Source organism: Natator depressus, chromosome 1 (assembly GCF_965152275.1).
Source record: "Natator depressus isolate rNatDep1 chromosome 1, rNatDep2.hap1, whole genome shotgun sequence".
NCBI classification, from domain to species: Eukaryota; Metazoa; Chordata; order Testudines; family Cheloniidae; genus Natator; species Natator depressus.
Genome location: NC_134234.1, coordinates 302,720,847 through 302,747,494, shown reverse-complemented (window position 1 = coordinate 302,747,494; position 26,648 = coordinate 302,720,847). Strand labels below are relative to the sequence as shown.

Here is a 26,648-nt window from a genome sequence, read left to right as displayed (position 1 = left end):
TCTTCATCGCTACAGCAGATAGAATGAAAGGCCTTCCCGTGTTCTCGCAGAGGATTGCCAGTTGGATCACCTTGTCCATAAGGACATGTTACAACCTGGCGGGGGTTCCGCCGTCGCCAATTGTCAGAGCCCACTTGACAAGAGCACAGGCGTCTTCGGCGGCCTTCCTGGTGCACATCCCTATCCAGGACATCTGTAGAGCTGCAACATGGTCCTCTGTCCACATGTTCATGGCTCATTATGCCATCACTCACCAGGCCAGAGATGATGCTGGATTTGGCAGAGCTATGTTGCAATCGACATATCCATGAACTCCTACCCACCTCTGGGGTACTGCTTTGGAGTCATCTAATATAGAATGGACATGAGCAAGCATTCGAAGAAGAAAAGACAGTTACCTTTTCTGCAGCTGGTGTTCTTCGAGATGTGTTGCTCATGTCCATTCCACAACCCGCCCTCCTTCCCCATTGTCAGAGTTTCCAGCAAGAAGGAACTGAGGGTGAGGGGAGCCAGTGGCACCCCTTATACCGTGCCATGCGGGTGCCACTCCAGAGGGCACCAGAGCCGGTCCCCTACGGATACTGCTGAGGGAAAAACTTCTGGCACCCGTGCATGTGGTAAGCACACACACTAATATGGAATGGACATGAGCAACACATCTCGAAGAACAACAGTTACAGAAAAGGTAACTGTCTTTTCTTCATTAAATGGGTTCACAGAATCTCTTGAACTGCTCAGCATTTACCCTAACAGGGATCACATGTTCAATGCATGATCTTCACTCTATGAAGAATGCATTGGCCTCCTACTATGAGGCTAAGGAACCACCAAACTATATTTAGATCACTTGAGTACAGGATTCTTCACAAAATACCTCTCAGTTCCCTTCTGTGAATAAGACTTTGCTTTCAGCTCAGACTTACTTTCTCTCTTTTTTCCCCCCATTCACTCCACCATTGGTAGGAGCTGAGAAATATTTTTTGTCACTTCAGTGACAAGTTCTTCAGTTTAGTTCTACAGTAGAATCCATTTAATCAGCATCCTGTTAAAAATGTGTCTGCTTACTGTACCTGAGAAAATGGCTTCAGGACAAACCAATATGAATTAATGAGTAGCAGTGGCAAATCTAAAGAGGGCAACGTTCTCTTGATAATTACGAACATATATTTAGGACAGAATATGGACATGTTGTCTGTTGAAGAACTAACCCATGGCAAAAAAGGCAAGCAGCAGGGAATAGGCAATCCAGAAAGAAGGAAGTAAGAAAGGATTTAGGAAGGCAAAGATTAGAAATGGGAGACAGAAAAGTTGAAGGGCGAAAAGGGGAGGAAGCAGCCGAACAAGGAAGAATAGGAGTTAGGATAGGAGTAGAATGGAGGGAATGAAGAGCAGCAGGGAGAAAATGGAACAGAATAAAGAACAGGAAGAACAAGGGGAAGGGAGGAATCTGTTCTATATAGATAAAAGAAAGAACGCTGTTCCAGCTTAAACAAAAAGGGGTAAGAGTTGTGTTTTTTTAAAGAAGCAGAAAAAGAAAGACAGAGAAGGGAAAGAAAGTGGAAATGGAAGTAGAGAAAATCAGAATAAAGAAATGTAAGCAGGAAAAGAAGACACAGGCAACTTTTAGGTTAGTGATTTTTTTATGTCTTACTAGATTTTATAGTGTGTGTGTATATAAGATACAGAAAAGGGGAGCACCAGGAGTATATCTCTACACCACTCTTGACAGTGCACGCATGTGCATGTGTGCTCATAATACACCTACTTTCTTTCCTGCTTTGACCTGCATGAGGACATTAATTCCTTGTCCTACCTCTTGGTGCATCACATCGCCACCAGATAATGCAATCTCAAAGCAGCACGAGACGGAGATCTTTGACAACAGCCACCAAAATTGGTGAGCTGCTCACTGCTGGTTTACTTTAATCTCTGCTTACCTTAAGGGTTTTTATAATAGCGTATTTAAATGCTTTGGTCATAACTTATTTTAGAAGAATTAAATTAAACCAATTATAGGAATTTTTTCTCCATTAACTAACTCATTACTGGCTGAAATGAGGCTATGACAAATCAACTAGTTTCTATTATTTCCCCTTTCAGCGGGTACTGAGATCTGAGAACACTGTTAACAATAGGCAGTTAATAAGATCAACAGACAATAATTTCTCCACTAAGAATTGTCTTGACAGAGCTCCACTGTTGGGCTACAAACCCCAAAATCATCAAGAATGCAAGAACAGCAACTCACTGATCTGTTTGTTACCATATATTGGGGACCCAGGGCTGCTTCCACCATAGTCAGTAGTTTTCAAAATGATCACTTGCTTCAGCTGTACTGCAGTATGGTGAATTATATCAGATCAGTTTGTAGGTTAGCTATAGTTTCAATTAAAATATTTTTAAAACCTTAAGTAGTGTTAATACTGTTTTAAGTTGGTTAGTTCTAATCAGTTTCCTGATTTAAAGTTGACTAATCTCATATCAGATCCAGATAAAATATCTACCATTGAACAGTATGTGCCATGTGGTAATAAAGTATCTGTAAAGGACCAGCACACCAGTTTCCTTGAGTCTCTGGGAGAAGACCACTTCTTGAGGGGGTGCTCAGTTTGCCCTGGGCAATGCTGTTACCAAAAGGATGCGGTCTAGATGGCTGTCAGATTGTATTCCTCATTTCTGTGATCCAGCTGGCCCAAAGGCTTTGTCAAGGCTTACTTGATCCAAGGTGAGACTGCTACCACATTTTACCTCACAGACATCTTCATCTATCCAGACAAATGCAGCTACTTGGCACACTCTCCACATTATTGCTTGGATTTGGCCTCTAGGAAAACATCCTGTTTCAGACTCTCCATCTTCAAGAACTTGTTTTCAAAGAAGGGAGGGCAAACTCTGTGTTAAATAAACTCCCTCTTCTCAAGACATTGACCTTGTTGCTGCTGCTTGGTGTAATTGTGATCTCATTTTCTTCTGGGGTTTCCCTGGAGCATCTTACTCTTTAAAAAAAAAAATTTAATAGCAGTGTCCATCTGGGCCACACATGCACCCTGTGCTGCGTCATGCTCCCGTGTAAGGACATAAAGGGCAGAGCAGCCCATTGCCCTTCCTCGGTTCTCTCTTATTGCACATGGAAGTGAGATGGGATTTAGCAAGTGTCTGACTTGTTAACTTTCCTCTAGTTTCAAATTAATCTTTTGGAATTAGTTTGGTGAAGAAGTATTACCTTTGATTAATTTTCCAATTTCGACGTTTTAAAAAACAACAGAAAGATAGCATGCTGTACAGTGAGGCAAGGTGCCATGGACTCGGGATTTAAGCCCTGCCCAACCTGCGATGGACTTACTCCCCTGGCTGATCAACACAGTCAGTGCCTTTTCTGTCTGCGGGGAGACCTCATTCCTGATAAGTTTGAAATCCTTCTTGTTGTGGACTCACAAGTTGAGGGATGGCGTTGCTGAAACTACTGGTAGTTGTGCAATTGGTGCATGTCACCTTAGACCCAGTGGAGACATCCACCTGAAAGGAACCCAAAGGCTTATCCTCAGTGAGTGCCACTCCAAGCAGACACAATGCCCCAGGGCCTAGCAGTGAAACAAAGGCTGAGAATAAAACTGTTGAAACAGACACTGGTGACATTGATGCCAATTGCCCAGTACATTTTGGCATCACTGCCAATTCTGTATCATCATCAACAGACTTGGCACTGGCCTTAGCACAAGCTCCACCAACACCAACAATGACTTCATCAGAGCCAGCACCAGTGTCCCAACTCCAGGACGACACTGAAAGGAAGGGCCGTGTAGAGATCAGACATGGCTGCAAGCACAGAGGCACTGCCTCACAGAGAACAGAAATTATTCCATCAAGGGAAGGGCACTTCAGTTCTGTGCCAAGGGAGTGGCACTAAGTAAGCCAGCATCAGCACAGAAAAAGGTGCCAGCACTAGCCATGGTGCCAATTACAGGACTGAGGTATGCCCTCATGGAACCCTGTTAATCCCTTCAGGGACATCATTGGTACCAATGTAATTAAGCCTCCTTTATTTCATAGAAGGCTGTCAAGCCCTCTGAGAGACTAAATAGAAGCCAATCTGAGCCTGTACACTGGACTTAAATTTTATTCCTTTCACGCTCCAATTTTGACTCTGGCAGATGATGACTTCTTGTTATTATTCATTGACTTAACCTAGGAATTTTGGAGTATTTTTGTTCATGCATTCTGGAATATAAAATATTGACTAGAAACATGTCAGTCATTGGCTTTCTTTGCACCATTAATTTGATCTATTAAGAATGATGTTCCAGACCTAGCTGTACAAATGATAATACAGCACTAACCCTTTTGTCATCGCATTCTCTGATTTTAGGTGGAAAGTTTTCGGAAAGAAGGAACATCCCTTTTGAAGATTTGAAGTTTTGAAGATCCCTTATGCAAACTTCTTTGGCGATTAACTTCCTTTCAGTATGTGTTTCACAAAATGGCAAAGGTCTTGAACATTCACAGCATTCTAACTGTTCATGAGATTTCCTCCCAGAGCGTTTTCTAATGGGTAATCCTTTTCAATAGGATTCATCAATTGCCAGCCTTCCGAAAAATGTGAGATTTGCGAAATCGCAGTGAGCATCCTCAGTGCTGCTTAATTATTGCATGGCACTTGTAAGACTTCATCTTTGTGATAGGCTCTTTACATACCCGAATATCTCTCTTCATTTTACTTCAGCAACACCACCTATTGGTTTAAAAAAAGAAAGAATCTGTCACTTTCAGTCCCTTTTAGTTTCAGGTGCTAAAGCCAGGTCTAACGTTTAATTAGTAGTACAGTAGACCAGGTTCTATAATTGTGTGTCAATCATGTTTTAGCATCTTTGATGGGAGCTCTTACATCGCATTAATTACAGTGAAATTATCTAAACAATTATTTCCTTTAAGTTTTAAAAACAGTTTGGTATTTTCCAGGCATCTCTTAGGGTTGCATGAATGTAACTAATTCTGCTGTTGGGTTAATAATGTCAAACATTTTCTACATGTTCTCATTCTTAATTTTGGATTTTTTCTTTACAATTAAAAATAAATGCCTACTTTTAGGTCATTTGTTGTATCTAGCTGGCAGTGGAGGATTGTTCTTCACTATATATTTGCAAGTGCTTTTATGTGGTTTACTTTTGAAATATCTTAAATAGTTTTGAAAACAAAATTCAATAATCTTATTAGGAAAAAGATTTGAGGTGAATATCAGGAAGAGTCTTACTGTCAGGAAGATTTTCCTGTTACTCAGCCTAAATTTCCCTCTCCTAATTTCATCCTATAACTCCAAATTAAATTCCCTTTTACCACCCTAAAAAGTTGCTCTCTAGCCTTGTTTATTGATTACATCCTACAAATATTTGTAGATAGTTCAAACATACTTTTACATACTACATATCCATAGTAAAATCTGAAATTTACCTTTTCAGGGCAGGATTATTTTTTTATTCTAATAGAGATGATTTCCTTCTCTAGATGAAAGTAAGCAGAACTACTATTAGATTCATGGGTAATTTACCATTCCCCTCTCTTCCCATAAGAACACAGGACTGGGAGGGACTTCCTGCATTATCAAGTACAGTTCCCAGCGATTGCAGGCAACCTCGTCGTATAGTCCTGTTTATAAATTTATGAAGCTCCATCTTAAAATTAGTTAGGTTGTTTGCCCCACTGTTCTCTTGGAAGGCTGTTCCAGAACCTCACTCCCCTTCTGACTGTTAGAAACCTTCCTCTAATTTCTAGCCCAAATTTATTCATTGCCAGTTTATACCCGTTTGTTCTTTTGCCAACATGGTCCTTTAGTTTCAATAGCTCTTCTGTCTCCCTGGTGTTTGCTCCCCGATGTACTTATAGAGAGCAGTCATATTCCCTCTCAGCCTTTCTTTTGTTAGGCTAAACAAGTCAAGCTCTTTTAGTCTCCTCTTATAAGATAGGCTGTCCATTCCCTGATCATCTCAGTAGCCCTTCTCTGCACCTATTCCAGTTTAAATTAATCTTTCTTGAACACAGGTAACCAGAATTGTACACGATATTCTAGATGAGGTCTTACCAGTGCCTTGTACAATGATATTAATACTTCCCTGTCTCTATTGGAAATATTTTTCCCGATATATCCAGGATCACATTTGCCTTTTTTGTAGCACATTACATTGGTGGGCCACAGTCATCCAGTGATTGACTAATAGACCCTAATCTTTCTCCTCCTTTGTCATTTCCAGCTAATGAGTCCCTAGTTTATAGGATAAATTCTTATTTGTCCCTAAGTGCAAGACCATACACTTTGTACTATTAAATCTGATCCCATTTCAGTTATTCCAGTCCTCCGTGTCATCCAGTTCTTCCATTTTGATACTTTCATCTGCCTCTGTAGTGATGCTGCCTCCCAAGTTTTCCCATTTTACTCAGCTCTTTTCATGTAGATCCTCTAATTTCTTCTTTGTTGGATTTTCAGCTGCCATGTATTCTAACAAAACAGGAGTCTGATCTTAGGAGCTTAAACCTTCAGTGTCTATCAGTCTTCTCTTTCATTAACTTTTTCATTAAGCTGCAGAACTTTCAGCAAGATTCTTTTAATCTATTCACTGGTCAGGGAACAACTTTGACTCCACTTTAATGTCAACATTGATCATCTCAGATCACTGAATAGTTAGTTTTTTTCCAAAGGGTTATACCTCTTATTTTCTTCTTTCAAACATGCTTCAGAAAAATAAACAGAACTATCAGCAATAAGTACAGTCATTGCTGGAGAACAGTTGAGTAAAATACATATTTCCCATAGCTGTGCAGACTGAGGGTATCTATTCATAGCCCAGTATTTCAGCATCGTATTTGAAGCCATATTCTTCTTCTGCACCCATTTCTGAAGAAGTAAAAGTACAAGATATCTATTCCATACGAACAGTGATGTTCAGAGATTAAAGTTTCAGAGTAAAGGGTTCAAGTCAGAAATACCAAAGAAAAGACTGCATATGTTTGTTACGGTATGTGTAGTACTATAGAACTTGATCTTGCTTCCCTTTAAATCAGTGGCAAAACTAGGCTAGAATTAGGGCCCCATGATCTCGTACTGTTATGTCTTCTTTGAGTGCTGTCCCTGTGGGTGGTCCACTACAGGTGTTGGTGCATCCCGGCGCTGTTGATGGGAGATCTTCAGTAGCAGTGTCTGGTCAGGGTGTGTGTGTGCAATAGTAGTCTTGCGGCGCCGCTGGTGCCTCATCTTGCACGCGCACACCCCAACCCCTTCAGTTCCTTCTCAGCCGTCCTCAGCTTGAGATGGAGCTACAAGCTCACTTAGAGTTCATCTCGCCGCCTCACGACCTTCCACCAACAGGTAGACAGGACTTTGATATTCACTCACCCGATTACTAAGCGATTTTTAATGGGCATACAGAACATGTACCCAGACATCCTAGAACCCACACCAGCCTGAGACTTAAATCTGGTGCTCAGAAATCTAACCAGGGCCCCATTCGAACCTTTAGCCACATGCTCATTACTATCTATGAAAGTGGCATTCCTGGTTGCCATTACATTGGTGCAAAGAGTCAGCGAGATAAGGGCTCTCATGGCTCATCCCCCATACACAATATTCTTCTAAGATAAAGTGACACTTAGAACACATCCTAAGTTTATGCCCAAAATATCTTCCTCGTTCCACCTCAACCAACCAATTCACTTACCTACATTTCATCCAAAACCATGCACTAACACTCAAGAAGTGGTCCTGCACACACTGGATGTGTGCCGTGCCTTAGCATTTTGTCTGGACAGAATGAAGCCCTTCTGAAAATCACCTTGACTTTTTGTGTCCACAACAGAACGATCGAAGGGCTCTGCCATATCTACGCAAAGAATATCTAAATGGATATCCAGCTGTATCCATATGTGCTATTCACTACACAACACTGAAGCCCCTCCAGGCATCAGAACCGACTCGACAAGAGCTTTATCTACCTCCATAGAATTCCTACACAATGTGCCCGTTCTAGACATCTGCAGGGCGGCCGCCTGGGCCTCTGAACAGACATTCATGAACCACTACGCAATTACTCTCAGCTTAAGTTCAGATACAAGGCTAGGTCTCACGGTACTAGCTTCAGCAACGAACTCAACTCCAAAGCCCCTTGCATCCTCATGAGGGCACTGTTCTACATTCACCTGAAGTGGAGTACCCACAGGGACAGCACTCAAAGAAGAGAAGGTTACTCACCTTGTGCAGTAACTGAAGTTCTTCAAGATGTGTGTCCCTGGGGGTGCTCCACTACCCACCCTCCTCCCCTCTACTTTGGAGTACAAGCTAAACACTCCATGGTAGAGAAGGAATTGAAGGAGTCAGGCCATGTGCGGGCTAGATGAGGCACCAGCGGCACCGTGAGCCTGCTACTGCACATGCGGACCCCGAACAGACACTGCAACCGAAAATCTCCAATCAACGGCTCTGTGATGCACCGACACCTGAAGTGGAGCACCCACAGGGACACACATCTCAAAGAACTTCAGTTACAAACACCTACAAGATCTCTATCAAGCATTCTTACAACTACAATACCCACCTGCGGAAGTGAAGAAACAGATTGATAGAGTCAGAAGAGTTCCCAGAAGTCACCTACTACAGGACAGGCCTAACAAAGAAAATAACAGAACGCCACTAGCCGTCACCTTCAGCCCCCAACTAAAACCCCTCCAACGCATTATTAAGGATCTACAACCTATCCTGAAGGATGACCCAACACTCTCACAAATCTTGGGAGAAAGGCCAGTCCTTGCCTACAGACAGCCCCCCAACCTGAAGCGAATACTCACCAACAACCACATACCACACAACAGAACCACTAACCCAGGAACCTATCCTTGCAACAAAGCCCGTTGCCAACTGTGCCCACATATCTATTCAGGGAACACCATCACAGGGCCTAACAACATCAGCCACACTATCAGAGGCTCGTTCACCTGCACATCCACCAATATGATATATGCCATCATGTGCCAGCAATGCCCCTCTGCCATGTACATTGGTCAAACTTGACAGTCTCTACGTAAAAGAATAAATGGACACAAATCAGATGTTAAGAATTATAACATTCATAAACCAGTCGGAGAACACTTCAATCTCTCTGGTCACGCAATCACAGACATGAGGGTCGCTATCTTAAAGCAAAAAAACTTCAAATCCAGACTCCAGCGAGAAACTGCTGAATTGGAATTCATTTGCAAATTGGATACTATTAATTTGGGCTTGAATAGAGACTGGGAGTGGCTAAGTCATTATGCAAGGTAGCCTATCTCCCCTTGTTTTTTTCCTACAACCCCCCCCCCCCCCCAAGACGTTCTGGTTAAACTTGGATTATTGCTGTGCACATTGTAAGATGAGCTATTGCCAGCAGGAGAGTGAGTTTGTGTGTGTGGTTTTTGGAGGGGGGTGTGTGGGGGGGGGGTGAGAAAACCTGGATTAGTGCTGGAAATGACCCACCTTGATTATCATGCGCATTATAAAGAGAGGTTTCAAAGAGGGATGGGCTATTACCAGCAGGAGAGTGAGTTTGTATGTGTGTCTGTTGGGGGGGGGGAGGGTGAGAAAACCTGGATTTGTGCTGGAAATGGCCCTCCTTGATGATCACTTTAGATAAGCTGTTACGAGCAGGATAGTGGGGTGGGAGGAAGTTTTGTTTCATGGTCTCTGTGTGTATATAATGTCTTCTGCAGTTTCCATAATATGCTATGCATCCGATGAAGTGAGCTGTAGCTCACGAAAGCTCATGCTCAAATAAACTGGTTAGTCTCTAAGGTGCCACAAGTACTCCTTTTCTTTTTTCTTTTTGCACAAGGTGAGTAACCTTCTCTTCTGCCTGACTCCTGCCTTATTCACTATAAAGAATGAATGGTGTACAATAAACAAGACACAAGTTCTCAGATTCTCTGCATCATCTGAAGCCGTTTTTGTATTTTCAACAGTCAGTCTGAAGTAATTCAGAAATCTTGATTTACAGATTAACAGAAAACAAAAACATTTTTCTCCCTCTGCATCAAAAACCACTTGTTATTAACTCTTCAAACTTTCCCAGTTGTTAAATCTCTGTGAAAATCATATACTGCCTATGTTTGGAGATAAGGCAAAGTTCTTAACAATTTTTATTGTGGAGCATCATGGGCAGCGGGTATAATAGGACAAAGAATTCTAAGCCTTCCCTGGCGCAGCTGCCACTGACCTGCTGCTGGACACCTGGGCCATGGTGGCCATGTCCCTTCCCCTTTCCCAAGGCCCCCAACTTCTGCTGCTGCCTGCCTGCTGCTGCTCGCCACATCCCTACTCCTCGGGGGTAGGGGAGTGAGGAGGGAACGCAGTTAGCCAGCAGTGGGCAGGAAGGTCTGGTGGGGGAGTGAGGCGGCTTGCTTCGCTGGACACGGGGGGACCAGCAGCTTGGCCCAGCCAGTGTGGCTGGGGCTGGCCTGGTGCTCAGCATGGTTGGGGCCGGCTGCTCGGCCTGGCATCCTGACTTGAGGGGAGCTGGGGTCCATCCTGTCCGGGGAGTGGCTCAGCCGGGTGCTTGGCCTGTCTGGAGGTGCGGGGGCTCGGTCCAGCCTGGCTGGGGCCAGACTGGCGCTCGGGGCGGGGGGGGGGTGAGTGGCCTGGTGTGGCTGGGGTGGGCAGGCCACAGAGCTCCTCCAGTCGTGGGGATGGGCCTTAGGAGGGCTTCTCCTGTTATGGGGGGAGGTTGGAGCTCCAGCATGCAGAGGGGGCAGGGCCTCGGGCAGAAGCGGGCACCGCCAGCACACTAGCCACTCCAAAGCGGAGGTTCACCCACCACCCACGTGGAGCGTTATGGACCCAATCATCCTTTTACTGCTATCAATGTGAGTTCTTTCATGTAGACTAAAGTGGAAACAGACTTGGGCACTGTCCTGTGGAGTAAAGCATGTTGCTTTTTTTTTTTTCTGGTTGTAGCTTAAAACATAATGGTATTTCTCTAGATGGCAGCAAACTGATATTTTCCTTAGCTCAAGTGGTGGATCCTGTGTTTGTGTAGCCAAGCAGAATTCCAGTCTGAGCTCCACAAGTGTTCATTATTCTTTTCAAGTGATAGCCTCCTCATGGTTTAGAGATTACAACCACAGTCCCATTCTGATTGATTTTTAATCCCTTTTCTAATGCAAAGAAGAGAATTTTCCATACTTAGAGATTTTTTAAGATTAAGTTCCATTTTCAGCTAGAACTTTTTCTGACTGTTTTGATTGTTTTACTCTCAAGAAATTTAAAATGTCTTAACAATACCCCTCTGAAACTTCAGAAAAGTGTTTTTCTTTGTATATGTCTACATTACCTCACAAAAATTGAAACTTAAGTAGATTTTGACATTGGTTTATGCTAGAAATAGCATTCAAGGACAAGAATGATAAAATGTTTTAAAAAGTGGTGCTTTTTGAAAATCAGGTATGAATTCTCTATCAGCTGAGCTGTTTTGAGGCAGCACTGAGTGGCAATAGAAGATATTTTTTGTCAACATCCTTGGGTGATTTTTCAAAAGTGGAAAGAGACTTTGGGATGTGGTAAAATAGTTGGTTTCTTCTAACACTAAATAAGGAAAATTGGACTAATCTTACAGCTACCCTGTGTTTGTCTTCTTTTCTGTTGAGCTTCTTCCTACAATCCTCCCCAAATTCTGACCTTCCAAGATTCCTCCACAGATTTAAAGAAACAGTACACGTTCTTACATGCCTCTCATACACACTGTTTCAAAAGTGGTTGCTTAGGTCACCTGTAAATTGGAGATGATGATTAAGACTCCATGTTTGTCACGGAGGTCACGGAAGTTAGAGATTCCGTGACCTCCATGACTTCTGCAACAGCCCCATGTGGCTGGCCCGGGAGCTGCCTGAGCAGCTCGGGCAGCCCCTGGACCAGTTGCACTGGCTGCTGCTGGGGCAGTCTCATGCCCCCTCCCCACGAAACCCTCCAGCAGCGGCAGGAGTTTGGGTGTGGGGGGGCTCAGGCTAGGGATTGGGGTGCGGGGCAGTACTTACCTGGTGGAGGCTCCCTGGAAGGCCGACAGGAACTCCTCTCCCTCAGCTTCTAGCTCCATGTGCTGCCTCCACCCACAGCTCCCATTGGCCCGCGGTTCCCAGCCAATGGGAGCTGCAGAACCGGGGCTTGGGGTGGAGTGGAGGCAGCATGTGGAGCTAGGAGCTGGAGGTCACCGCTTCCCAGGAGCTGGGTAGGGAACCTGCCCTAGCCCTACCAAACCCTCCCTCTGCCAAGCACCCGCGGCACCTGCCCCCTCAAGTACCTGTGGCGCCCCCCCAGGCTGCGCCCCCTTGAGTACCTGCGGCACACACCCCCGGGCCACCCCCCCCAGCACCTGCATTGCCCCCATGGTCGCTTGTCCCCACAAGGTTTAGTCAGGGGTATACAGTAAAATGAATTTTTGTTTACTGCCCATGACTTGTCCATGATTTTACTAAAAATACCTCTGACTAAAACGTAGCCTTAACGATAATGTTCACTCAGCTATGTGTAAAGGGCTTTGAGATGTATGGATGAACAAGTGTTGTATGTACATACAAAGCATTATTAAACACATTTTTAAGATGGGGCAACTAAAGCACAACAGAGAGGTTCAGTGTCTTGGCAGGGAAGAAGAGTCTCCTAATGTGTTAGGCATTGATTCTTTAATGAAGATACCTAGGTTTCAGCCTTGAAATTGATACTTAATGTGTCAACTTTTTGGCACTTTTTACCAACATTCAGTGAAGGTAGGCTATGCTGTGCATGCATCCGTGACTATCTCAGCTATATACAGAATGGAAATACACTGCCAGATACAATTGAATGAGACATTATTCTTCAGAAGCCATTATTAGTTTGCTCAGTGCTAGCCGCTCCTTTGGTTTAATAATTTAGTGACCTTGTCCAGCCCACTAAATAAAAAAAATGTAAATGGTCTTTTCATTTACCTACACAAAAGAAAAGATAACAAGATAGTTACCTGTCACATCATCTAAAAACCGAAGCACTTAAAACCAAAGAAATTATTAATTAAGAACCTCATAAATCTGATGCTGGGTATAGAAGAAATATAAACTCATTATTCATATTAAGTATTTTTAAAAGCATATTTAATCAAATCACAGCACCCTTAACTCTGACCCAGAATAAATACTATATTCATCAGTAACCTCAAAATGTAAACACTGCATATAAAACCTTTTTGAAAAGGAAACAAAAAAATATGTACACGTTAACGACCCACATTGGTCGGCCTTAAATAGAAAATTACAGATAAATAACATACAGTTTTCATATTAAAAATACAACATTATTCTGAAGAAACAGCAACTATAAGTACTTGGGAAATCGACTGCAAACTGCATCTGTAGTAACTTAGATAACTTACAATGTTATGAAGGGAGGGAGGTTTAAACTTGCTAGCCCACCTCAACTCCTCCTAACTCTCTGGATCTCCAACAGCAGAGCTTCTCTGTAGCCAGGAGGAAGTGAGGAGTATGCGTTGCCCTCCCTTGTGCAGGGGCAGAGGGAGATCTGTGTATGGAGTGCTATACCTGCACACTGTTCACTAGGATAGGTTCTAGCTAATAGGCCCCAATCTTTCAGGGAGCTGTGATGACTTTAGGGGAGATCTGCCCACGTGGAGTTCTTTGCAGGATTGAGGCCTTAGTAAACATTAAACAAAGAGCTATGCATAAAACTAATAGGTGAATATTTTAAAATATAGTTAATAAAAATAAACAGTTTACGTTGGAAAACAATAGCGATCTCTATTGCCAACCACACTAAGCATGAGTCAGTATATTTATAAAGCACATCTTTTAATCTGTGAAAATAGGCGGAATCTCCTTATTTTATCTCTAAATTTCAGTTCTGTTTCCAGTCTTTTTCCATCTGCACTCTCTTGTAGTATAGTATTCAAAAATCCTAAGTAATTTTATTTTCTTCATTTATTTATGGGTCATTTTTCAGTTCTGACTTCCAAGACCTATAAACTTATTGGCTTTTGTTCTTACTTCTTCAGCTCCTTGATCAAAAGTCTGTTTCTTCCTTCTCTTCTCTGCAACCAGATACATGGCAAGGTGTGTAGTCAGTATTGCTTAATAAATGTAGTTGTTTTTACTGGGCACGTTTGTCTGTTTGTATTGTTTAAATTTTAATTTCAATTAAGAACAGATTTTGTCTGGATTGTCATCATATTGCAAATTTTAAAACTTAGTTTATACTTTTGTTATACTTTACAAAAGTGAATAGCATAATTATTTAAATTAGCAAGACAGTACTGCTGTGTTTTATGTATTTGTGTGTAACACTGACAACATCTAAAATGATACCATTGATCAGTACTGAAGAATGGAATGTGCAGAATCATATTTATTATATTTGAATCATGGCTGTCTTTAAACAGCAGGGGTTGGTGGATATATTTTTTTATCTTTTAGGTAAAAAGTTGTTTTCCAACTTAGTCTTTCTTTTGTAAAATCTACTCTTGGAGTTTCTCACAAGGACTGCCTTATAGTTATCTAATCCACTGAATCCAGGAAAAGTCCATCAGTCGTGCATTTACTGTGTATGGACTAGTGTCATGCTACAGTACTGTATATATTGTATATGATGACCCTTTCATTTCCTTTTTGCCTATCAGTCTAGACCTCAATACTTACTTTATCATTTAAGTTGTATTTTTTATAGTTTAGTTTTTCATTTTTTCTTGATGTTAATAGTTTTCTCACTTCCTTTTCATCCTCCACTCCTCTTTCCTGGGGAAAGATAAGAAACTCCCAACCGAAGACAAAAAATGCTGTCAACAAGCCCTGGAGTTTCATAGGATCTTAAAAGCCAAAGGTTCTTTATTCTCCCTAAAGCTGATTAACAGAAACTCCCCAAGTAAAAATTTGTGCTAATCTTACCAACCGTTATTTCTTCCCAAAAGACATTGCAGATAAGAAGATGGACGCTACCCTTAGATAGGACTTGGAAATTTCTTCAGTGATCCATAGAGTTGCAATTAGACACCCAAGGGTGCCTGTGCCAGCTGACTCAGGCTCAAAAGGCTCAGGCTGAGGGGCTGTTTAATTACAGTGTGGACCTTCAGGCTCAGGCTGCAGCCCAAGGTCTGAGACCCTCCCACTTGGCAGGTTTTTAATTGCTGTGTAGATAAACCCATAGACACTCATTCGCAAGCATATTCTTCACTAGAGCCATGATGTCCTGGTGCAGTGAGTTGAAAAGCTTGGACCACCAGAAGCCCATGACAAGGTCGAGTCAACACTGAAGAAACTATCCCTAGCAACTACATTTGTGGCAGATGGATCCATGGACTCCATGAAGCTGGCAGCAAAAGGCTGTGCAAAACTATTCAAAGCAACTCCCTCTGTGCCTCAAAGGTCTCAGGTGGGAATCCTGTTTAGGTAGACACTGGGATAAGGTGGAAGTGAAAGTATTTATTCTCTACACCAAAAAAGATAAAAGGACTACAGTCCTTATACAAAAGCTCCTTTCATTGCTACCCACAACACAGGCCACCAGATAAGGGACTTCTCTTATTCCAGGGTAAACAGTAAACCAGTAACCCACAGACAAGTCCTGATCAGGGAACAAGTTTAGCCCTTGTTTCCAATCCAGACAGTCAGTATGGATGCAACTGTGCCTGATTCCACCCAGAAATACTCCTGGAGGGCACTTAGACACATGGTTCCAGTCAACATTAGAGTACAACACTGATAATCTCTGGTGCTCCAGGCTCTTCTACATCTTATCCATTCTGCAGCCTTAAGACACAGCAAGCCATCCTGAAGTAAATCTCTCATCTCCCAGAGCTATGAGTAGTAGAGCCTCTCTCCCAAGAGCAAATGTTTTCAGGGTTCTATTCCATATTCTTCATAGAAAGGGAAAGATCAGGAAGAATCCAAGCCATCTTAGACCTCAAGAGGCTGAACAGGTCAACGAAGAAGAATTAAATTCAGGATCGGATTCTAGCTTCCATTATTTTTTACAATCTCTCCAGCAGGCCTGACAGAAGCTTAGCTGCATATTCCACTCTGCTCCCATCACTAGCAATTTCTTCAATTTTTTTGTTCCCTCCCTACACAAGTAGTCACTACAAATACAAAGTATTACTCCTTTTATCTGTCATCTGTCTCTACTCAGGTTCATAAAGGTACTGACACTGATAATAAATCATGTGAGTTTAGGAACTCATCTGTAATAATTCTTAAATGACATGCTCATTAGAGGATCATCCCCAGGAACCTCATCGGAAGTGACCCAGGTGACTCTCTCGATACTTCAGTCACACAGGTTCATGATAAAGTTAAAAAAGAGTTCCCTGATCTCTCTTGAGGATAGTCCACAATAGGAGCTGAGAAAGGCACAAGAGAATCAGAGTCTTCCTGACAGAGGAGAGGTGAATCAAAAATAATGCCCAAGATATATGTAGGTTGACTCCTGACCACCCTAGTATTCTTTGCTTCCTTTTCTGGAAGTGTGAAACACAACTCTTAGCCATCTCTTCTCAGCTTTTTCTTTCCAGTTGGTCCCTCTTTGACAGATACGGATGAGAATAAGAGGGATGACTTCAGGCTTTGGGAGAAGAAAAAGAAGAGGTAAAAATAGGATGAAATGGGTCAAGGGAAGGCCAAGGGGATCCTGACTGATGATTCTGTACCAGTAGAGCAGATACTCAGTAATCTGTGTACGCCATGCACCTGTTTGTGCAGGCTCCAGAAACAGATTGTGGATGTACTTTTTCAGACTGCATAACTTCTCCTTTCCCAGGGATCCTGGCTAGTCTCCTCCCATGGTGGGCTGTTTGACTCCCCACTTCTTGCTGTCTTCTGCTCCTTCAGCTTCTCCCCCTCAACCCTAATAGCCTTTTCCTTCCCAGGGCTTTGCTGCTGTTCTTCCTGGCCATACATAATTTGGAGCTTTGGGATTTAGGGGCTCCTTTTCTCCACTTCCCTTCTTTACCCATTAAGGTACAGAATTTTCAGAATTTCCCCCACCTTGGCTTCCTGATGGTTCTTTCCATTGGCATGCTTCTTAATTTGATTCCAGTTATCCTGTAAATCCAACAGAAGGCACCTATGTGCACTCTAAACTGTTTGCCTTGCCACTCAGTACCAGTCAGACTCTGTGCTCTCTTTCTGTTCTTACGCTTTCCCCAATTGTGTCTTACCTTACTCCCTTACTGAAGCAGTTTCTTCATCCCAAAATGCTGAACTGGTGAGTAAATTAACCTTGTAAAGGAAAAAAAGGGATATTAACCAGTATTTAAATTCTTCCATTTGTTTCTCAGTATACTGAACGGGTAAAACTCATCATTTGTAAAAGTATTAATTACTGTTCATGAGGTACTCACCACTGTTATATCTGTGTGCTAGCTCCATATATTTAGAAATTATGCTTTCTTATATGCTGGCTGTTGTTGTGTCTTGTCTGTTTAGATTTTAAATTCTTCAGGTCATTGACTGTCTTAATGAAAAGTCTATTGTGGACACTACAGAAATACAAGTTATAAATAACAATAACTTACACAGTACCATGGGTATGAATAAACAAAATGCTTAGAAAGAGCTTGCAATCAGAACTGTAAAAGTGACAGTAACTAATTCCCTTGAGAGAGGAACACACCTTTCCGTTTCTCCTAGTCAATTTAAGCCACTTAATACAAAGGTGCAGAACTTGTTCTCCGATCCCATAACCATCATTTCACCATCCTTAGGAGAAGGATGACAAAAAGAGATGAGTGTTGCATCTTTCCACAAAGATAGAGAGAAGGTTCTCAGTGTGATCTGAGGGCCTTGCAGTAAACTGATATTGTACATTTTTATAGCAGCTAAATTAAATACTGATACTTTATTTTTATATACAATTTAAGGACTCAATCTTGCAAAACTTATTCATGCAACAGTAGCTTCATTGGGTTGCAGGACTGGGCCTCATATTTTTAACAGGTCAAACTTAGAATTAGATACATATATCCACCACTGAATTTAATTGTGGTTTTATTCACATATCTGAAGATAGAATTTAGCCCTCCATTATTAATTGATTGTGCTTGTTTGTATGTGTTTAACTACTAAATTATGAATCATTTATCATTAGTTAAATACATTAATAAGCCAACAGCTAGTAAGGACGGTTTATTAAGCAGCATGTACATGAAGGGGAGCAAAAGCCAAGAGTCCAACACTCTTCTGAGCTATAGAGTAGTGAATTATAGTTTGTAAAAATACTTCATAGGGACAGAAGAGGCTAATTAGTAACCGTCTAGTCAGTTGAGATGGTCTAGTTTATTTGGTCCTCACTCAGTGCAGGAGGCTGGACTTGATGACCTCTTGAGGTCCCTTCCAGCCCTACATTTCTATGATGTCTATGAAGGTATAGATTGTTTTACGATGCTGCTGATATTGTTCAACCATCAGAATATGAAGACTCAGCTAATCAGGATTTTCTCCAAAACAAAATTAAATCTCTGTTCAGGATTTCGGTTTCACTTTTAGTTACACTCTGTTTTTAAATATATAGCAATATTTTTGTGACACTAACTACCCTAAACTGTTTATATGTAAAATATTGTTAATATTTAATTTCAGATGCAGCAGGAACTAGAAAAAAGTATCACTAAAGAACTTGACCAAGGTAATTTGTTAGAGCATGTTAACATTTTTTTTCAAAAACTGAGTGTTACTAAATATAATTTATGATATAGTTATAATTCAAAAATAGTATTAAGCTATTATGTCATACACCATTGCTGTTTCTACTAATTTTCAAATTTGATAAAAAAAATTTGCAAGGACTGCCCACTTACCAAAGTGCTGTACAGAATATTATGTAATTCCCCCACAAAAAAAAGTCTTAATCTGAAGTCAGTTTTGCAGGAATTCCCAAATACCATACACATAGGATTAACACAAATACAGTAAATCCTCTTTTAAGATTTTTCACAAACTTTAAAAATCACTTCTCCTCTCACACATATTTTAATCAGTATTATTGTATATAATTCATATTCTTCCAAATGTATCACTAGAATAAGCAATTGTCATTCCGTTGTCTTTATTGGAATTTGGTGTGCTTAGAGCATCTATGGATTTGACCTATGATTTTCAATAGCCCTTGAAATACTAACAGTTATTTACTGATTAGCAAAAAGGCTAATATATTGCTTATATAATTAAAAAATCTGGTCCCTTCCTTTGTGAATATCCCTTTTATGTAATTTTCATCGTGTTTCCTTTGTATTGATTTAAAATGTATATCTGCTGTCTCTGGACCTGACACAACGTCCACCGCTGTCAGTGGAAAAAATTCAATGGGTTTATGACAAAGCCTATTGTAAAACCATCACACAACATAACACAGAACATATATCGTCATTTGTTTTTCTTGCTCTTTCTAGCCACAGCTGAACTTGAAACTGGGTCTGTAAGAGTCTCTCCTGTAGGATCTACTGATGGATCTTCAAAAAATCTAAATGTGGATCAGGATCCGGTTTCCAGGGCAACACAGCAGTATCTAGATGTATTAAAGAAAAATTATATGATTTGAACAAAACATTAAAGCAAGTTTGTGGAAATGACTTTGTTTACATAACATTTTAATGGTTTCCCATTAAATGGGTTCAGATGTGAAAAATCTTAATTACAATTTAAATATAAACTATAAAGGTATTTTATAAATATCAGGCACATTGCACTTCTCTCTGGAGAAACAGCACATAGTTATATAGTCTCCTTTTAAATTAAATATATAAGCCATACCTTGTTTTCATTTGTAACTAGCAAAGGAAATACAGACCAGTGTTCTTGAGTTTGACAGAACTGCCAGAATGTTAGTTGTTACAATAGTTGTTCTGAGTCTTGTCCCATTCATTTTCTCTGATGTATTTTAACCAAAGCATTTCCTGAATTTTGTTTTGTGTTTTCTCTTTTACATGTATTTTATGTTTTTAAATGTTCTCTTAAGTAGCCCATTAGCCTGTTCAGATCTGATGCATCTGTTTTGTGCCCAGTTCTGTAGTCCTGACACAGGGAAAACTCCTGTTGATTCACTGTAAGATTTACCTATATTAGGTTTGCAGAATTAGGCACTTGCCTAATTTGTTTTTGCTTTTATTCCATTGTGTTTGAGTTTAAAAAATACTACATATCTGTAATAGTGCCAAGAGATTTGTAGTGTGTGTTTTATACAGTAGAGGAACTTATCAATACAATGCACTGAATTTTTAATTGAATAATACAGCAACTTGGGGCATTCTGAGTTGTTAGTAGATCACTGCTATGTTATAAGTACAACTCTTCTGTAGATGAAATAGAGTAAAACTATATATATTTTGTGTGCGCCTACCTCCAATTTTCTTGTTATTTTTCAAAGTTGGTGCACGGAAAAGCTAAGTTTTGCATTATTACTAAAATCAGAAGACCCCTTGATCATAAATCTAGTAGACTGGACTTACAGCGAGTCTGTTTCAATGATCAAGACAGTTTTACTTATTCCAGCGATTCATCCATTGTTACTGAAGACCCATATTTCTGCCATTAAATATCTTTAAAAGTCATTAATGTTGTGGTTCAAGATGGTGAAATGGAGGAAGAAATCCCCACTAGAGAAAACATGAACAATGATTATACTGAGATGAGCAGGACATGAAAAATTTGTCCTGTACCCACTATTCCAAGAACTAAGCTAACTAGCCTGGGTGGAAAAAACCTGTGCCACCATGTCTCTTAACAGTTTTAAAGGAATAAAACAGTTTTGTACAGTTGGTATATTGTCTTTACTTATAAAATACTCCATATCAGCTGTTCAATAAATTTTTAAATGTAACATGTCTCACTTTTTGTTTTACATTGCTTCTCTTCCTGACTATACTTGTGCGCATCATCCTCTGTGTTGTTTTCAGTGTCTGTTCTTTCTTTCCGTCCTTCTCCTACCATCCCTTTACTCCCTCTCCTGTCTTCTGCCCAACCCTCACAACTGATCTCATTTCTAATACTTCTGTCTCTCCTTTCTCCCCACAAAATGTCAGTCCCGTGCCTCTCTTTCCTACACACCCATGTCCATGCTTATCCACATACTCCTTTCTCTCTGGTCTTCTCCTTCCTTCTGATTGAAGGAACAGCAGCTCAGTGGGCCAGAGAGAATGGTTCCTACTGAGTTCAATATCCCATATAAAACTTCCACTCACCCTGAGCAAGTTGCCTTTTAAAACCTCATACAGTTTAGGGGCGGTATTGCAGCAGATCCTTTGCTGGTGTCGTTCAGCACCGTCCTATTGACTTTAATGGAACTATGCTGATTTACAGCAGCTGAGGATCCAGCTCATTATCTACCACCTCTAGATACCCCAGCCAAGACTCAAAAATGGGTGCCCCAAAAGTTAGACTTCTAAATAAATGACCTGATTTTTTCCAAAGTATTCAGCACTCCCAGCAGCTCTCACTGAAATTACATCCCTTCCCCCAACACACACATCTTTAAGGGAAAGCACTAGGAACCCAACCTCAAACTACAACTCAAAAATCGAAATCATTTTTGGCTCTGGAGTCTTCCCTAAATGCCCCTAATATGAAATTGAGTATCCTAAATTGGTAATCTCTTAGCAATCAGCCATCAAACCCTTCAGCTAACCAGAGCCATTTGTATTCCATGACACAATGGGACAAAATTCCACAGCAGCAACTCCTAAATTCCACTGTAACATTAATTTCTTGTGTATCAACATCAGTTGTTATGATCTGCACCGTCATGAAAACATACACCACTGTGGCTTCTAGTAGAAAATAATCATTGGCATAAAACTTCATTATACTTTTCAACCATGATTAGTTTAGACTAGAGCATTTGTTCTGGTATGCTCTCTTGGTGGTTGGGCTTCAGCTCCCATGGCAACCCAGCTCACAACCTCCTTCTCCCATATGTGCTACTGAAGAGAGAAGCTTGTACTCACCAGATCCCCAGACCTCAGTTGCTGCGCTAGCTAGTCTCTGCTTCTGTCCCTCCCTCCCTCTGGCTGTACTCCAGTTCTCACTCCCCAACCTCCTGCTGCCTAGGTCCACAGAATATTGTAATGAGCATGCACTGTAATCCAATTAATTCCCTGTGATATGGAAAGATGCAGAGCAAGAGGTAGGTACAGACAAGGTACAGGGTAACAAAACAAAATGTCAGGTGTCTTGAGTGCAGCAACAGGTGATGCTAAAACAGAAACAGTTAATTTTGTGACATCTTGAGAAAACTGCCAAATTACCAGTTACAGAATTGCAGTCCGTGTGGCTGTGATTCAGATGAATGGGGCAAGTGACCCTTCTCAGAGCTATTAATCAGCCTCTCTTCAGACACAGGCAGATGACACTGCATCCATTTACACTTGATTAAGGGTTTTGAGGTTTTCTTTGCAACCACAAGGGCTACAAGGTGTTTTGCTTTTAAAATGAAAGCTAATATGCTGAAGTCCAACTCTGTGGCAAGGAGCCGAATAGCACAATACACAGGATCCTTTAATATCTACTGGGACCCAAAACTCTTCCTGTTCCACACTGACCATCATTCTCCAGACACAGAATTAAATGCAAATGGAAATCCATTCATATTTTGCTCTTGTGTAAACAGAGAACATCATAGTATGGAAACCAACCTACTCCTATCTGCGTCAGGCTGCAGCGTAATGGGAATTGTGCCTATCTGGCTTTCAGCCCACAAAACCATGCCCTACCAGCAAACGGGGCTCAGAGTCTTAACGATGGGATAAGGGGGCCTCTCTCTTCAGGCTGGCCCCACACTAAAATGTAAGTAGTACTTCAGGCAGATTATGACCAGATCAAAGACACATGAGGACTCCATTCCCCATAGGGTTGCACCATCATGGGATTATAGAGAGATAAGTGAGATATCTCTTCCCATGTTCAGAATTACTCGATTTACTGAATAAAGCCTCGAGTGGTACTAAATGACTCCTGCCCAACATTCATGGTGCTAGACAAACTGGGGAGGAGACAGGCATCCTTCAAGGCTTCTGAGGCCATCTAGCAAGCTAGTCCCATACACAAGGTATTTGTACCAGCACCTCGCCTCAGTTGAGTGGTGTCCAGGCCAGGATCAATAGTGTGCTATCTTCTTCTTGTAGACAGCCTATTCACAAAAAACGTGCCAGGACAGGATGCCAGTGGCTTGAAAGGAATTTATTAAATGTTAATAAAATATCTTCCCCTTCAAGCATTACAGTGGTGCAGCAGCACCACTACAGTAAAGTTGTACCACAGCTTATGTTTAAAGCTTGACCTTCCTAGATCCTCTAAAATCAATATTCTTAGTCCGTGTCCTTTTGAAATTTGGTGTGCTTCAGGAAGGTGACAGGTAGAGTTAGTCACCCAAAGTTGGGGGCCTTTGGACTAAGGTGGTGGAGATATAAGCCCTGAAAAAAGAAGTCATTTTTTTAAAGTTTCCAGGTGTTTGGGGTTTTTTGTTTGTTTGGTTTTTGTCCATATCTAGAGATCAAATCATTGCTGTGATCCATTGGTCTCAATCTGTTGAGTTTCACCCAAGGTCATGCATGGCTCCCACTAAATCTGAATAGTGACTCCGACTGCTTTGAAATTTGCCTCATGGAGGTGCCCAGTAGCATTAGTGATCCAAAATTGGGGTCATCTGACCATGGGGTTCCCAAGAAAACACTGGTTTCTTTTTGCTGCATTTTAAAGCTAAAGGTACTAGTGTCTGGATGAATCACAGACCTTATTGAGATTGATTACTGTGAGATCACCTTTCACTTAGCATAACTAAGGATAAGTTTGAAGTCGCTGAGTGGTTGATTGCTCCCTAGTGGTGAGGGGCAGGGCTGAGCTGCACTAAGCAGGAAAGACTTAGTATAAAAAGTCACTTGCTAAGCAAACTCAAGAGTCACAGAGGAAGCTAACTGGAGTTTCAGAGAGAGTGTGAGCAGCTGTCCTTCCAGCTTCAGCACTACAAGTAATATCAAGATAGTCAGGGTGGCATTGTAGGTGGCTGGAGACAGATGAAGATGAGCAGGCTGTGGCCACCAGAGGGAAGAGGACCAGGGGGGATTCCACACAGCTAGAACTTTCAAATTGATACCAATTCATCAATATGGAAACTCTGGAAGATATCCCCTAAATCAAGCAGGTCCAAGGGAATGGAAAGATGCGTAGGACACGTGTGGATGGTAACTCAGTCTAACCTGCAAGAAAATCTAGCTTTCTCACAAAGAGTTTTCCAGCTTTCCAAGGAAGACAGACTATCCTTGTTGCAGATTCAATACTCTGAAGAATTGAAAGAACATTCTACAAGGGACAGACAGAAAACAGGACAGTACGCTGCCTTCCTGGAGCCAAGACACAAGACGTCACAATAAGATTGGCTAGCTTTCTGAAGTCGACGGGCAGGGATCCATTGATGATGGTTCATATTGGTGCTAATGACACTGTGTTGTGAGATATTTCGTAGAGAGTAGATGACTTCAGGGAACTTGGAAGCGTGCTGAAGAATTAAAATATCCAAGCGATCTTCTTTGAGATGGTTCCTGTCCCATGAGGGAAGGAAGGTAGAAGTCAGAAGATTTTGGAAGTGAACTGCAGGCTAGAGAAGTGGTATAGGGTGGAGAGGTTTGGTTTTGTGGAACAATGGTCCACCACCTACTGGGGCCATTTGGATGGCCTCCACCTTAATAGAAGGGAGACCAATCTTCGCAGGGACAGGCTGGCTACAGTAGTCAGGAGAGTGTTACACTAATAGCAAAAGGGCAGGGTAAAGAGAGGGAAGATAGGAGCAGTCAGCACAAAATCGAGATGTTGAGAACAAAATTAATCAAGAAACCAAAGGACATGAAGAGAAGAAATGTTTGAATTGCCTATACACCAATGCTAGGAGCCTGGGTAGTAAATGAGGAACTGAAATTGCTAATTTGAGCATAAATTTGATCTAGTTGGTATTACTGAATCTTGTGCGAAGATTCACATGACTGGACTGTTAAAATCAATGGTTACAACTTATTTAGGAAGGATCAAATGGGCGGAAGGGGAATGGCATTCACTGTCAAAAAATGGCATTATGCGTTTCCAAGTCACTGATAACTTAGAAGAAAATTATCTTGAATGCTTATGGATCAATGCCCAATCAAATAAGCACAAGCTGGGCTATTAGTCTTTAGATTGATGTCACCCAATCACACTAGGGAACAGAATGACCACCTCCTTATGCACCTATCTATAATGTGTAGGAAAATAATCTGTGTGACTTGGGGGGATTTCAGTTTGAGTAACATATGCTGGAGGTCTCATTCTGCCTGTCCTAAAACATTCTAATTTATTGGAATTGTTAAACATCATATAAGACAATTTCATAACTCAAAAAGTGTTGCTGCCAACACAGGGGAATTCTTTATCAGACCTTGTCCTAATAGATAAAAACGAACTGATCACAGAACTAAAAGATAATAGTAGCTTAAATGTGACACAATCACATTTATAATGTACAAAGAGAATAAAGTCCATACCAGTGTATATATATATACTTGGTGCTTTAACAGGGCCAACTTCATAAAGCTGAAAACAATTCTGAGCTAAATCAGCTGTAAGAAAGAATTTAATCAGAAAAAATATGAATGATAATTAGGAATGATTTAAGAACATCTTACTAGAAGCCCCAAAAGCCACAATCAAAGAAGAAGGCCACAATGGTTAAAAAACTGACTTTGTTGAGAGGGGAAGTGAAGGCAGCTATAAAAAGTAAAAAAATATAACACATGGAAGAAAGGGGAAGTTGATAGTAATTACTATAAAGCAAAAGTTAGGAATAGTAGAAGGGAAGCCAAGAGACAGAAGGAGAAATTTATGGCCAGCAGAATTAAGGAAAGTAAAGAGTTTTCTAAAATATATTATGAACAAAAGCAATCTTGAACATGGTATTGTCCATTACTAGATGGAAATAGGAGAATTATCAATAATAATGCAGAAAAGACAGAAGTGTTCAATAAATATTTTTGTTCTGTATTTGGGGAAAGAATACATGATATAATCTCATCAGCTGGTGTGAACACCCTTTCTATTCCATTTTTAAATCAGCAGGTCCACATAACTTACATCCAAGTGTTTTAAAAGAGCTGGCTCAGGAGCTCTCTGGACTGTTACAATTGATTTTCAATAAATTGTGGAGCACTGAGAAAGTTCCAGAAGACTGGAGAAAGCTAATGTGCCAATTTTTAAAAAGGGTAAATGGCCTGTATCAGCCTGACCTCAATCCCAGCCAAGATAATGGAGCAGCTGATAAAGAGACTCAATTAATAAAGAATTAAACGAGGGTAATTAATGCAAATCAATATGGGTTTATGGAAAATAGGTCCTGTCAAACTAACTTGATTTTTTTTTTTTTTGGTGGTGAGTATACAAATTTGGTTGATAAAGGTAACAGTACTGATGTAATATATTTAGATTTCTGTAAGACATTTGCCTTGGTATCAGAAGATATTTTGATTAAAAAAACTAGAATATACAGTTTAGATGGTAACCACTAAATGAATAAAAACTGGCTAACAGAGGTCTCAAAATGTAACTGTAAATGGGGAATTGTCATCAAGCAGGTGTGTTCCCAATGGGGTCCTCCA

General features: G+C 41.0%; 1 protein-coding gene across 4 annotated transcripts in view; it reads left to right on the top strand.

The window, feature by feature from the left end:
• ANKRD26 (ankyrin repeat domain containing 26) overlaps positions 1-20,738 on the top strand; it is a 196,762-nt gene extending 176,024 nt beyond the window's left edge. Inside the window, exons 39-41 of one of the 4 annotated variants that reach the window (XM_074942300.1) lie at positions 14,049-14,106; positions 18,622-18,667; positions 19,431-19,564. In XM_074942300.1, the coding sequence (XP_074798401.1) occupies positions 14,049-14,106; positions 18,622-18,653 (90 nt within the window). In that variant the 3' untranslated portion in view covers positions 18,654-18,667; positions 19,431-19,564. Of the gene's footprint in view, positions 1-1,522; positions 1,676-14,048; positions 14,107-18,621; positions 18,668-19,430 lie in introns of those variants that run through there. The other 3 variants (XM_074942299.1, XM_074942302.1, XM_074942301.1) reach the window with 3 other exon arrangements.
• Positions 20,739-26,648: the final 5,910 nt, after the last annotated feature.